General features: G+C 37.0%; 1 protein-coding gene across 22 annotated transcripts in view; it reads left to right on the top strand.

The window, feature by feature from the left end:
- The window catches only part of mapk8ip3 (mitogen-activated protein kinase 8 interacting protein 3), a 210,818-nt gene that overhangs the window by 179,818 nt on the left and 16,967 nt on the right, over positions 1–14,033 (top strand). For 19 of the 22 annotated variants that reach the window (XM_041229732.1, XM_041229734.1, XM_041229735.1 and 16 more), the window contains one exon: positions 10,723–10,761. The exons of the other annotated variants lie outside the window; for them this stretch is intronic. In XM_041229732.1, coding sequence (XP_041085666.1) covers positions 10,723–10,761 — 39 coding nt within the window. The remainder of the gene's footprint in view (positions 1–10,722; positions 10,762–14,033) is intronic. 22 annotated transcript variants of the gene reach the window in all.

Here is a 14,033-nt window from a genome sequence, read left to right on the forward strand (position 1 = left end):
TTAATGTAATGTGATCTCTATCCCTCTAACTGATAGTATCTACTTACCCTGTCCTTTAATGTAATGTGATCTCTATCCTTCTCACTGAGTATCTACTGTACCCTGTCCTTTAATGTAACCTGCTCTCTATCCCTCTCACTGAGTACACTATGTAACACAATTTTTGTATATTTTTGTAAATTTACAGTATAATGGTAAATCTCGAAAAACTACTCACTTCTAGATCTTTTGTAGCCATTTTTGTATTACTTTAGTATAAATACATGTTAATTTGGATTCATATGTTGTTTTTTTCTGACTTTATGTGAACGAAAAGACACATTTGCCCGTTTTCCCATTGGAAATAGTGATATTTTGAAATATCACTGTCTTGGTCACAAAAGCAAAGTTTGTGGGAAATAATAGCCATTTTATATACTTTTGAGGCATAAGCAATTAGGAAATAACACTTACTACCCAGGAACAAAAAAAAAATAATAAAAATTGTTACACGGTGGTATCTACTGGATTACTACACAACAAAAAAATAAATAAACCCATCATGAAGTACATTAACAAAATAATGCAAGTAAATCTTACTTAATACATATTTCTATCATTTTGTTGGTCTCAGATTTTACATCATGGTTAAGGCTACGATTTTGTCATGGACGTCACGGAAATCGTAAAAATCGTGAATTTGAACAAAAGTCAATGAAATCTTTTGAATGGATGTAAAAACACATTTGGTTCGGCACTTCCTTTATTTCGTTTTAAAAATGCGAGTATGTGTAAATTGTTTGGTTGTGTAGCACACAGCATTTACATGTACCTGTGCAGGTCAGCGAATGAGATTTGCATTTTGTAGCTGAGCAAGCATGCAAGTAAACATACATCGTATGTTACTGTAAACTCTCGGTTGTGATCTTCACACATACATGCAGCGCTTGTTAATATATTTTTTTAAACAACAGCTTGCATCTTCAAAAAATATTAATACTTTTACGTTTTATGTCTTACCTTTTTTCATACACTGTAGTGTACCCAAGTAGTCTGTTGAAAATAAATACTCACTTTCTAAAAAAAACTAAACATTGCAAAACAAAATACTTCAGACTGCCGTTGAACCTGTTTTTAGTTCCTGCCAACTGTAGATAAAACGAGAGGTTTATCTGTTTTGAAGTCTTTTTTTCTTATGGTCCGTTTGTTGGACACGATGCTTGCCTGTGTGATTTGCATTTTCAGCTTTTTTTTGTTTGTTTTTTACTTTTAAATGGACAGTGCTCTGTAGGTTACTCAAACAACTAATTTAAACGTGTCGTTCTTATCATTGAAGACAAATTAAAGCTGAGGCGATGTATCGATGCATCGTACCATTTGACAACGATCGATAGTCAAGCCTGTACATCGTTTTTGTGTAAAGGGTTTAAGCAAACGAAAGCTTTTTTTTTTTTTTTTTTTTAATTAAATTTGGAATCAGAAATTATTTTTTGCATTAAAGTGCAGAGCTTCTCTGCTTCCCTCGAGTCTGACTCATTGGATCTACATGCGATTTAGCTCACCTTATCCCCCCTGTCCCGCCACCTGGGGATGTTTACTAATGGGATTGCATCTGTGCAGGAGAATCAAAGTAACAGAGCAAGTTTTAAGAGCGTTGTGTTAGAATTAAATACCGTATCAATCGAGCTACAAATACAATGCCTTTCGATGTTTGGCAATTATTTTCTAAAGTAAGACGGCAAGAAAATAAAGTAAAGAAAGTAAGTTTGGAATACTCCGGTAACACATCTAATTTGCGTGATCATTTAATAAGATGCAGAGGTTTTGCTAGCCTGCATTTGTAAAATGCATACCATCTCATAACTTGCGTTTTCAACCGTAACGTCTGCGGTTTACATATTATATCAACATATTATTTTCCTGTGTAACTATTTAAGATTATCAAAGTTAACATGCAAAACCGTAAACAGTATAAATAATGGTAGTAGAACTAGACAAAGACAAGCTTACCATGAAACGTTTTCTTTTAAAAATACGCCAGTCACAATAGTATAGTTGGAGAAGCAATAGACATCAAGCGAAATTGGATTCTTGACAAGTAGGATTTGATTGTAGCTGGGGCCTGATGTAGAGTCCTTTGCATGAACTATGAAAGCCACGATCCAGTCCTGGTTAAATGGAATAGGATTAGCCCTGCTTTGGGAGCAGCAAGTTACATAACAAACCCAACCTGTACAGTATGAGTATCTAGTAGAAGGGGCAAGTGCAGAAGCCATGTAATCTTGAGCTGAATTAAGTAGCTTATTGATAGTTGGATTCAGTTGAAAATCAGCTGATTAAATTGTGGAGTTACTGCTGGAAATGGCAGAGCTGTAGGGACCAGACTGTGGAATTGGGAAATTTGTAAACGAGAAAGAGCATCAGTAGGTGGCGAGCTTGTATTAAATTGTTGGAAATTGCAATCCATAATAGTCGCCACAGTAATTGCATGATAAGAGGGGAACTGGAACATTCTTTATTTATAGCTTCAACTATTGGGTATCTTTCGAGAAGAGCTGTGGATTTTAGATGCAGAGATAGATTTTCAATTTCCTGTGGCCATGTACTGGAAAACCATTGACTGTTCAAGAGACCTCCGAATCCCAGAGATGAGACGTCTGTAAACAAAGCCAGGTCATGTGGTGCTGAAAAGAAATCGTCATAAAACATAGAAAGGCCGTTCCCATGCTTTATCAGAGCAGACCACATTGTAATTTCTTCTGAGGAAATATTAATATAAGAGTCTAGGTTTTTTTATGTTGATGCAAGCGCAAGTAGTCGAGATATAAACGCCCTCCCTTGGGGGATAATGTGAATTGCAAAGTTAAAATGATCCAGCAAGGAAAGCAGTGCACGTTTCCTAATTGTTTTACTGATCTGAAAGTTCTGAATAAGAAAATGAATGTAGTTGAGTTTAGACGCGGGTAGGCTGGCTTCAAACTTTGTGTTTAGAATGAGCCTAAGAAATCCCAGAGAATACAGGGAAGCAATTATTTTTTCTTCTGAAAGCGGAATGTTGATTTCTGATAATAAACTCTTAAGATTAGAAAGCGCTTCTGCTGGCGGATGTAAGAAGGAGAGATCAATAAAAAATCGTCAAGAAAATGAAGCCGAAATTGAACATATTAAGCACTGGGAAGTATGAAATTTATCTTTATGTGTGAAGAGAAAGGTGGAACAAGAGTGCTGTGTGTTTCAAGAGAAATGGGGAATTTCATCATTAAAGGAGACTATGAAGCAAACCACGGCAAGAAATATGATACATATACAGGAACGGTACGTGAAGATAAATACTCTGAATTAGCACAGTCATTGAAAAAGCAGCAATCGATGTTTACTAATGCTTGTAGCATAAGTGATGCTGCTGTTAAGGCAAGCCTGCTTGCTCACAAAATAGCTGTTTCTTCAAAACCATTTTCTGATGTAGAGTTTTTGAAGAAATGCTGCTGAAATAGTGTCTTGAGAAGCAGCAATCTTTCAACAAATCAAAATGTTATTCTCAACTCGATACTTAAGATATCCTCAGCCCAGTCATTTGCTCCAGATGTTGGTGCTGGTTCAAGCAAAGATTCAGCTATCAGGAGCAGCAGTAGCAGTCACTAATGTTCTTTATCTTTTATCTTTTTGCTGAGTGCTAAATAATAAATTTGTTCGGTATCTCTTTATAGTTTGCAATTTTTTTTTTTTTTTTTTTTGTGCTGGTATGAACATGAATTTTCATATTTGGATTTAGATATTTGTTCGGATATTGGTTTTAAAAACGTTATCAAAGCCACTATATGTAGCACTGTATTAAAGATGAAAAATATTCCAGAATTAAGAAGGGCCTTATTTTTCACTCGTGGATTAACTACAAAACAAAGAATGCAATATAGTAGTTAAATCGTGTGTCTATTTCAAGTAAAAACACATTTAAAAAAAAAAATCACTGCCCTTGTGTCTTGGCAATAAACAAAGTGATCACAGACGCGAATCCAAGCGTGCAACTTGTATCTTCCAAAATAGAAAGCTATTTTATTTAGCAAATAGTGAACAGCAACGCTCGCGCTGATCTCAGGTGACAGTCAGAGCGCACCAGCAGAACGCGCCCCACTGCTCCCCAAATCTCACACAGATAGTCATTTCTGACGGATACAGACATTTGTTGTTTGCCTTTCAATACATGTTAAAAAAAAAAGTTACTTATTTTATGTTTATCCTACCACAATATTTTTAAACCTATATTATAGTGGATAAAAAAATTATATTCCGCGGGGCGGATGACATCGCTACGGGGGCCGTGTGTTTCAGCACTAAAAACAGGATTTCCAAATAAAGTGGCCAACCAGTGTACAGCAAGGTAATTTACAAAACGAGAAGTTTTTAAAATATATGTCGTTACCATATTTCCCTGACATTTTAACACCTATTCACATTTTTTGTGTGTAAAATAATTACGAAAGAGACCACTGAAACAAACGCGCAAATCTTCCAGGCTTTATGTATTTATACCCACTATAGCGCAATGTTCGCAAACGAGGACACGTGTGAATACTGTTCCTCGTAATTAAAATTGAAGACAAATAAAAATGTTAACACTCTATATAATACTTACTATGGTTGATAAAAAATACTCAACGTTTCTGTGTTGTATGGAAAGCTGTTTGATTTATGACACAATACCAGCATCACAAATTACGTACAAAACAATCGCAACTGACAAGCTAATACACGTCCTGGAAAGCAATGCGGCATGTTAAACACAAGGGGGCAGAAAACCACATTCTGAGGTTGTTGATTATGCATTAAGAACAAGAAAAGCAGAAAAGATGCATTTGTCAACCAAGAAAAACACTATTTTGTATCTGTCCTCAAATGAGGACATTGTGCACGAAAGGGTTAAACAGCCATTTTAAACTTCCTGCCTCTAACTCGCATCCTATGTCATTGTACTGTACATATGAGGAATTTGTTTGACCCCGTTACCATAGTAACCAAATGCACGGCATTGATGCTGGACAGCTACTGTAGCGCTGCTTCTACTTGATAAATTATGAAATGAACAGTGGAGGTTTAGAGTTATGGAAAATACTGCAAGACAAATACATTACATATTGTTCACGGTAGGTAGGCATATTTTTCTGTGAAATTCATGATATTGTGAATTTTCCGGGGCCCTACATATAAGGCTATTATATGCTCTGTGCTCAATCTGTATCTAGTTATTGCCTCCTCCTCACACAGCCCTAGTAACGTCTGCCTAGTCCAGAATACTCTCTCCCTGACTCTTCTCGCTAGTGCAGGTCTTCTGCTGGTTGTGTGACACCGCCTGGTTTCAATAAGCGTACTTTTAACACACGCCGAGGCACCTAGTAAAGTTAACGCCCTTAAGTGAATATGGTTTGCATATCAAATTCACCCCTCGCGGTATTTTGTGACGTTATTTGCATACATTAACATTATTCATTATATTTAAATGACTCGAACGCGGCACTTCCACTCACTTTTTCCACGGGCTAGGTTGCCTGTCTCTGGTTAGTGAATACAGCAGGTGCAAGTAAGGGGCTTTTGCGTGCAAAACACGTTACAGCTGTTTAGTGAATGAGGCCCAAAGTATCTAAATTAGCAAATCATCTCCACGTACATCAAACATATTATGACATTATAACAATTATATATGTTTAAAAATATATATAATTTTTTTGTTGCTTATATAGCAACACTTGTTACGAAGTAAACCATATAAAAATATAGTAAAAATATAAAGCAGCATATACACAATCCACAAATTGTTAAGTACAAGATTACTGTTAATTATTATTCTGGGTTGTAGCAGGGCAGCAGGAAAGAGCCCTGGTCATTAAAAGGGGTGGGGAAAAGCCCAGCTTGTGTATATATGTTTTGGTGGTGGTTTGTTGTTGTTGTTATTATTATGATTTATTAGGTCTAAATATGATGGCAAAGCTGTATTATTGTTTATTTGTAGTTACAGTATTTAAAATGTATTGACAGCGTAGCCAAATGTTGTTTTTTTTTGTTTTTGTACTGTTTGGTAGTGTGGATGGGAAGCCCCATCCACTATTAAAAAAAAAACTTGTGCAGAAGGTGACCATCTCCCGAATTAATTAGGTGATTAATTTGTTGCTAATCGAGATATGGTCGCCTGTATAAAAACCTGCTGCTCTCTGCGCTTCAGGTGAGTGTTGGAAAGGAGGAATGAGAGCAAGCGAGGTGATTAAAAACAAAACAAAAATATAAACATAGGGACAGGAAAAACCTAAGAATGGAGTGTGGTAACCAGTGGTGTACCACAGGGATCAGTATTAGGTCCTAATCTACATTAATGATTTAGATTCTGGTATAGTAAGCAAACTTAAATTTGCAGACAACACAAAAGTAGGAGGAGTGGCAAACACTGTTGCAGCAGCAAAGGTCATTCAAAATGATCTGGACAAGATTCAGAACTGGGCAGACACATGGCAAATGACATTTAATAGAGAAAAGTGTAAGGTACTGCATGCAGGAAATAAAAATGTACATTATAAATATCATATGGGAGATACTGAAATTGGAGAAGGAATCTATGAAAAAGACCTAGGAGTTTTTGTTGAGTCAGAAATGTCTTCATCTAGACAGTGTGGGGAAGCTATAAAAAAGGCTAACAAGATGCTCGGATACATTGTGAAAAGTGTTGAATTTAAATCAAGGGAAGTAATGTTAAAACTGTACAATGCACTAGTAAGACCTCATCTTGAATATTGTGTTCAGTTCTGGTCACCTCGCTATAAAAAAGATACTGCTGCTCTAGAAAGAGTGCAAAGAAGAGCGACCAGAATTATTCCGGGCTTAAAAGGCATGTCATATGCAGACAGGCTAAAAGAATTGAACCTGTTCAGTCTTGAACAAAGAAGACTACGTGGCGACCTAATTCAAGCATTCAAAATTCTAAAAGGTATTGACAGTGTCGACCCAAGGGACTTTTTCAGCCTGAAAAAAGAAACAAGGACCAGGGGTCACAAATGGAGATTAGACAAAGGAGCATTCAGAACAGAAAATAGGAGGCACTTTTTTACACAGAGAATTGTGAGGGTCTGGAATCAACCCCCCAGTAATGTTGTTGAAGCTGACACCCTGGGATCCTTCAAGAAGCTGCTTGATGAGATTCTGGGATCAATAAGCTACTAACAACCAAACGAGCAAGATGGGCCGAATGGCCTCCTCTCATTTGTAAACTTTCTTATGTTCTTATGTTCTTATGACAGTGAAAGCAAACTGCCCAGTCTGACCTGTGTTCGGTGTTTTTGTGTTTTGAGATTTGTTTTTGTTCACATTTTTTATTTGTCTCTGTGAGCACTGTTTTCTGTTTTAAATATTTTATTTATTTTTGTTATTTAAATAAACGGTGCAGACAGCAGTTTTTTTTTTTTTTTTTTTGTAACTACAGTACTGCATCTGGTCTGACGTCACCACCCGGCTACCCTGTCACATGGGTTAATAAAAGATTTGTTTAATTTTTATTTTGTATTTTTCTAAAAAGAAAATAAACATAGGATCCACTATATAAATAAATAAATTGACCGCATTTATCGTTATCATCAAGGATTTCATTGAGGACTGTTCTGTTTGCAATGGGAGGTAAATTTGACCGAAAGATCTTTTAAAGACCAAACGAGGTGATTCCTTAAACACTTAACGTTGAATCAGAACTAACGATGCACCAGTGTTTTTTGATTATACTATTAAAGTGATAGCCTAATGGAGAATATCGAGTGAAACACTATATCCGTTGCTCAGTAGGACATTTTTTCTTTAATTGCAAACAATCTGATTGTGAAACATTTTTAATCTTTCTGAAGCATCCCGTATCCAATCCGTAGCATAACCCCTCTCCATATACCTATGTGTTAAAGTCTCTGCCTGTGATATCGATCCTCAGAACTATAAATTCTCTGTAGTCTACTAAATTTACTTATAGGCAGACTTTTCTTGAGTGGAACAGGGTGAAAACTATCAGCTTAGGGTCAGCTTTTAAACAAAAAATAATTATAAGTCAAAACTAGTTCAGCCAAATCCTTTGTACGCATATTACTAGGTAAGGTGTTACAAGGCCGCAAGTCCAAAAGATGTTCTATTGCTTCTAAGCCTCCTCGGTGTGGGATGTTGGTATAGAGGCTTTCCACATCTACCAGAAATGAACCATCTTCAATATCATCAACAGTTTTTAAAACATTGAGCATATCAATAGTATCACGTGAATAAGAGGGCAGTGATGTCACCCGCTTAGATTTCAGGAAAAAAATCAACAAACGTAGATATTTTTTCAGTTAGAGAACCTATCTCAGGTGGTTGAGAAGTATCCAGCATAGTACTTCTGAAAGTGTATCAAATATCTTCGGGTTGCTGCGACAAGTTAACTGAGTAGCGAAATATAACTTTCCTTCCCAGCATATATACACAATAAGTGACGACGAGAAGGATGGATTAGCATTACCTTAAATGCATCTTATATATCTGCTTTAGCTAACTAGGAACCTCTGCCTGCTAATTTAGTAGCGTGAATTGCATCTGAAATGGTAATATAAGGAAGAGAAAATGAGGAATGAGCGAGTTGATGCTGCTGGTGCTTGACCCAATATTAATTACTATATGCATAAACAGATGTAATCAATTTAATATGCATAATAGTCTTTAAAGCTTTACTAGCAATGTTACACAGTAATCCAAAGATGTTTTTTTTTTTTTTTTTTTTTTTATCCTTTCATGCGTCGATTAAATCGATGCATCGGCTTTTTTGGAGAACGATATATCGATAGTGAAAAAAATTAGGCATTACCGCAGCTGATCGTGAAACTCATCCTCTAATTGTACATTTATTTTTCTTTTACTTTTTAAAATGTAGGTTACATGCTTACAAATAAAATATTATTGTCATTATGAAGGAAACAATGCCCAACTGCACACATAAATACTATATATAGCATGCAATAAGCAAGCTTTGTACAGAACTTGCATTCACTTCCCATGCTCATTGTTATGTCTGTCCTTTTGTATGATCCTTATACAGCTGTATTTTCTTAGTTCCGATCACGTCAAAGCAAACAGTTTTTTATTTTTTACACATTGCGGAAATAAATGCTAGAATAATCGGAGAACGAATTTGCCTTGGAAAACAAACTTTTTAAGCGCAGTACAAACTGTTGGGGGTTTACTGTTTATCTGGATGAGGACGACTGCTGAGGATTTACAACGACACAACGTCAATACAACATAATTGTTGCTGTTAAGGGGTGGCTGTGTTGCTGTTTTTAATGGTAAGGAAAGTGTCCCCAGAGAAATGTTGCTCGTAAGCGACGGTTGCAACTAAACTGATTTACATATTTTAAACAGGATATATATATATATATAGACACACACACACACTCAGTATATATGTACATTTACGCCGTACGCACACAGGAAAATAGTAACAGTGTTTATTTCAGACCCTGTCTGTTTCGCTACGCGGCCGGTGTGAAAACCTGCATCGTAAAAAAAAACAAAAAAACAATGTTACGTTGGTGTGAAAGGGCCTTTAACAAAGTTTTGTACGCTAAAGTAATATTTTACTTGCCAGCAGTCAAAAGTAATAGTCTTTATATTACTGGTTTTGGTGTACTATTTGAAAGGTCTTGTGTGTATGTTGATGTAGCTAAACCGATATTATTTGGTGGCCTTTCCGTGAATTCTTGTTTTTTTGCCACAACTCGCCTGTGAAATGTACTAAAAATCGTTGTGCCAAAATCGTAGCTTTAATTATGGTAAAGGTCAATATGATTTTTCAATGGTAATTTATTTGAAGCTTTTATTGAAGAATATTTAAAATAACGCGCCTTGCAGGTACTTACTTCAATGATGTACTTCCATCAGCTTTGCAAGAAACAATTAGTTTGACACTGAAAACACATCAGTCACAGAAAAAGCAGTGTCAAATGTTATAGTAGTCTGAGTTATTTTAAAGAAAATAAAGGAAAATTTAGTTTGGTTTTACATTTAAAAAAAATAAATATTAAAAATGTCTGCATTAGCATCCTAAAACCTCAAAGCTCTCTACAAAGTGTATAAGCATTATTTTTCTGAATGGGGGAAAAAGCTTCAGTAAGTTAGGAGTAAATAACTGGGATATTAAACTCCATGCAAATAGAATTGTAACTGGTGTCTTTTCAGAAAAATAAACACAAACTATTTGGAGAAAAATGCTTTGAGAAACGTTTTGTAGATAATTTAGATGTCTCTTTTCTTAGCTTTCTGTTAATAAGCCACTCACCAGGTAGACAGTTTCCTTGCCTCTGATAAACTATGATAATCTGAATGATCTGACTGTCTGTAACTAATCCCTGGATAAGTGGAACTAGCCCTGGTAAGTGTTAGTGTTCCACTGTTCGTCTGCATATTTCATTCTCACCTCAGGGACCTGTACAGCGGATGGCTTGTTAATCCTCCTAGCAACAAACAGATCTTTACCTGTCTTTATTCTCTTCCACTCTCCCAATCCTTTTCTTTCTTGACCTGTCACATCCGCTCCCTTGCTTGAACCCTATTGCCCCCCTCTGTTCCCCTCTTTCCTCCCCCCTCTCTCTCTCCCCTCTCTGCACTTCCGTCTGTCTCTCCTTTCCCCCTCTCATCTCCACTCTCCCCTCTCCCCCGCTCCTCTCTCCTCTCTCCCCTCTCCTCTCCTCTCTCCTCTAGCTGTAGTCCTACACCGGGGACAGCTCCTGGGTCTGAGGGGTAAGTCAGAGCGCCATTCCTCCTCCTTCCCTCTCCATCACTGCCATGTGTCTTGTGTTTCCTATTTTTTGCTTTATAGATTGCTTTCAAAACATCTCCCCACTAAGAAGCAGAACCAGAACTTTGAATCTAAAAAGTACTGTTAAGAATGATAGAAACATTTCTACAGATACTTTAAAGAATAATGTCTCACCTGTTTGGTATCCTATTACAGTGGTCCATGTGTTTCTCTGTTGCTGTTTCTGCGTAGATCATTATTTGGCATTATTTCTTTTTTCTTATTGTTTTTCAGTTTTCACTGAAACATCATTTTCACAATGATCAACATGATTCATATAAGTGTTGCCATCATTTTTGACAGTACTGTACATTATTCTAATGTATAGTTACCATTTTATATGTATGTCCGGTGTGTTGAACATAATGCCATCAGTGGGCTGAAATTCATGTGTATCAATGCATGTCTGGCTTGTGTCTGTGCTTCCTGATTCCAGAGAAAGCTCTGCCTGCCCCGTCTGCTCTGAGATCTCGTGGCGAAGCAGAGTTGAAAGCTCAGGGGTTAGGATGCACAGACATGGTGAAGCAGAGTTGAAAGCTCAGGGGTTAAGAAGCATAGACGTGAAGCAGATTTGAAAACTCAGGGGTTAAGAAGCATAGACGTGAAGCAGAGTTGAATGCTCAGGGGTTTCGGATGCACAGACGTGAAGCAGAGTTGAAAGCTTGGGTCAAGAAGCACAGACACATGGCTTTCTCTGAGGAGAAAAACAGAATGAAGATTCTGACATTTAGGGGCCGAGCTATTTTTGCCTGTTTTTTATATTTGTGGCTGTAACCCTAACTATAAAGGATACAGGTACATGTCATACATGAAATGAATGTGCACATATTAGGCTTCCATAAAAAAGTGAAATAGTCTGAAACTCACCTTGTTCAGTACAGATAACAAAACCCATAGAAAAAGGGGATGCTTATTAAAGGGCCAGGTCGCCGACAGAATTTTTAACATTAGGCGGACCCTGAATTAAAGTAATTGTGACCCAAAAAATAATTCCATAATTTGTACCTGTTGTGCACTCCCATTTTTTATATGTCTCAAATATGCAGTTTTGAAAGAAATACATGTTATAGTAAATATTTTCTAACGTGATATCTGGTGCCTGTTGCAAGTAACGCTTTCAGTTGGTGTTGCATTTGCTTTGTCACCTGTTGGGTGTCGCCACCGTTTAAACTGCCTTTTTCCTGTAATTAGCCAACCAGCTGCTTCCCCTATTGACTGGCATGCTTTCAGTCAGTAACATGCCCAGGAAGTACAAGTGTAACAGGCTTCCTGGGAATAAGTCATAAAAACGAAGAACTTTCTTTAACCTAAAAGTACCAGATATGTTTTGAAATGAAAATACATGTTTGCTGTAAGACATGTTTCTTTCAAAACTGCACCTTTGGGATCTATTCTGCTAATGCAAGTGCAAAACTTTATCTTTAAGCACTTGAAACCACAATGCTGTAAACAGTCATTATTAGGGCTGTGATGTGAATATTAAAACATGGGCCTCATTTTAACAGATGGTGCTGTAGTTTCTCTGAAAACATGAATACAACAGTTGATTCCTTCATTTGTTAAATTATGAGCAAGAGACATGATGCTATTGCAGTTAATGAGTTTAGTAGAATTAAATCTGCTAATGTCTGCAGTATAACAGTTAGTAAAATACAATAGGCCCAGGACTTTGTAAATATCCGTGTTTGTGTCAAACACCTTTAACAATATTATAATTTAAGGGTAATAAACAATTCTATAAATGGCAGAAAAACTCCTCACTGTCTGCTTATTAAAGTTGTGCTTTGAATAATCTTTAAATCTTCTATAATGAATGTGTTTTTATATTAAGTTAATTTTCTCTTTCGTTGTGATTGTGTTAGCTACTTTGTCTTGAAATGCTTCAATGCAGAATCTTTAAAAGAAACAAACAGTTCATACATTGAACACTGCTGTGATTCCTGGTTAAACACTGCTGTGATTCCTGGTTAAACACTGCTGGGATTCCTGGTTAAACACTGCTGGGATTCCTGGTTAAGCACTGCTGGGATTCCTGTGTTAGAATTTCCGCACATACTCTTTTTACAGTTTTACAGTGGCTCTCAAAAGTATTCACCCCACTTTTCCACATTTTTTTGTGTTACAACATGGAATCAAAATGGATTTAATCAGGACTTTTTGCCACTGATCAACACAAAACGTCCATAAAATGTCAAAGTAAAAAATAAAATCTACAAATTGTTCTAAATTAATTACAAATACAGAACAGAAAATAATTGATTGCATAAGTATTCACCCTCTGGAGTCAATATTTGGTAGAGGAACCTTTGGCAGCAATTACAGCCAAGTCTCTACCAGCTTGCACATCTGGACACTGCAATTTGTGCCCTTTCTTCTTTGCAAAATTGCTCAAGCTCCGTCAAGTTGGATGGGTACCTTTGGTGAACAACAATTTTTAACTCTTTCCACATATTCTCAATTGGTTTGAGGTCCGGGCTTTGACTGGGCCACTCCAGAACCTTTTTGTTTTAAGCCATTCCAGTGTGGCTTTGGCTGTATGTTTGGGGTCATAGTCCTGCTGGAAGATGAATCTTCTCCCAAGTCCCAGGTCTCTTGTAGACAGCAGGTTTTCCTCCAGGATTTCTCTGTACTTTGCTGCATCCATTTTGCCCTCTATCTTCATGAGCTTTCCAGGCCCTGACGCAGAGAAGAATCCCCATAGCATGATGTTGCCACCACCATGCTTCACGATAGGAATGGTGTTCTCAGGATGTGCGGTGTTAGGCTTGCGCCAAACTTTGAGGCCAAAAAGCTCAATTTTGGTCTCATCAGACCATAGAATATTCTTCCACTTGGTCTCAGAGCCTCCCACATGCCTTCTGGCAAACTCTAGCCAAGATTTGATGTGAGTTTTTTTCAACAATTGCCACAGATACTCGCCCAGATACTCTGTTTTTGAGGACAGCCTGTTCCAGACAGATTCACAGTTGTGCCATATTCTCTCCATTTCTTAATAATGGACTTTACTGTGCTCCAGGGGATATTCAATGCCTTGGAAATGTTCTTATATCCTACCCCTGATTGGTGCTTTAGAAGAACATTATTCCAGCTTTGCTTAGAATGTTCCTTCATCTTCATGATGTAGTTTTTGTTAGGAAATGTACTAACCAACTGTGGGACCTCCCACAGGTATATTTAACCTGAAATCATGTGAAACACCTTAATTGCACACAGG

The sequence above is a fragment of the Polyodon spathula genome, chromosome 26 (assembly GCF_017654505.1).
Source record: "Polyodon spathula isolate WHYD16114869_AA chromosome 26, ASM1765450v1, whole genome shotgun sequence".
NCBI classification, from domain to species: domain Eukaryota; kingdom Metazoa; phylum Chordata; class Actinopteri; order Acipenseriformes; family Polyodontidae; genus Polyodon; species Polyodon spathula.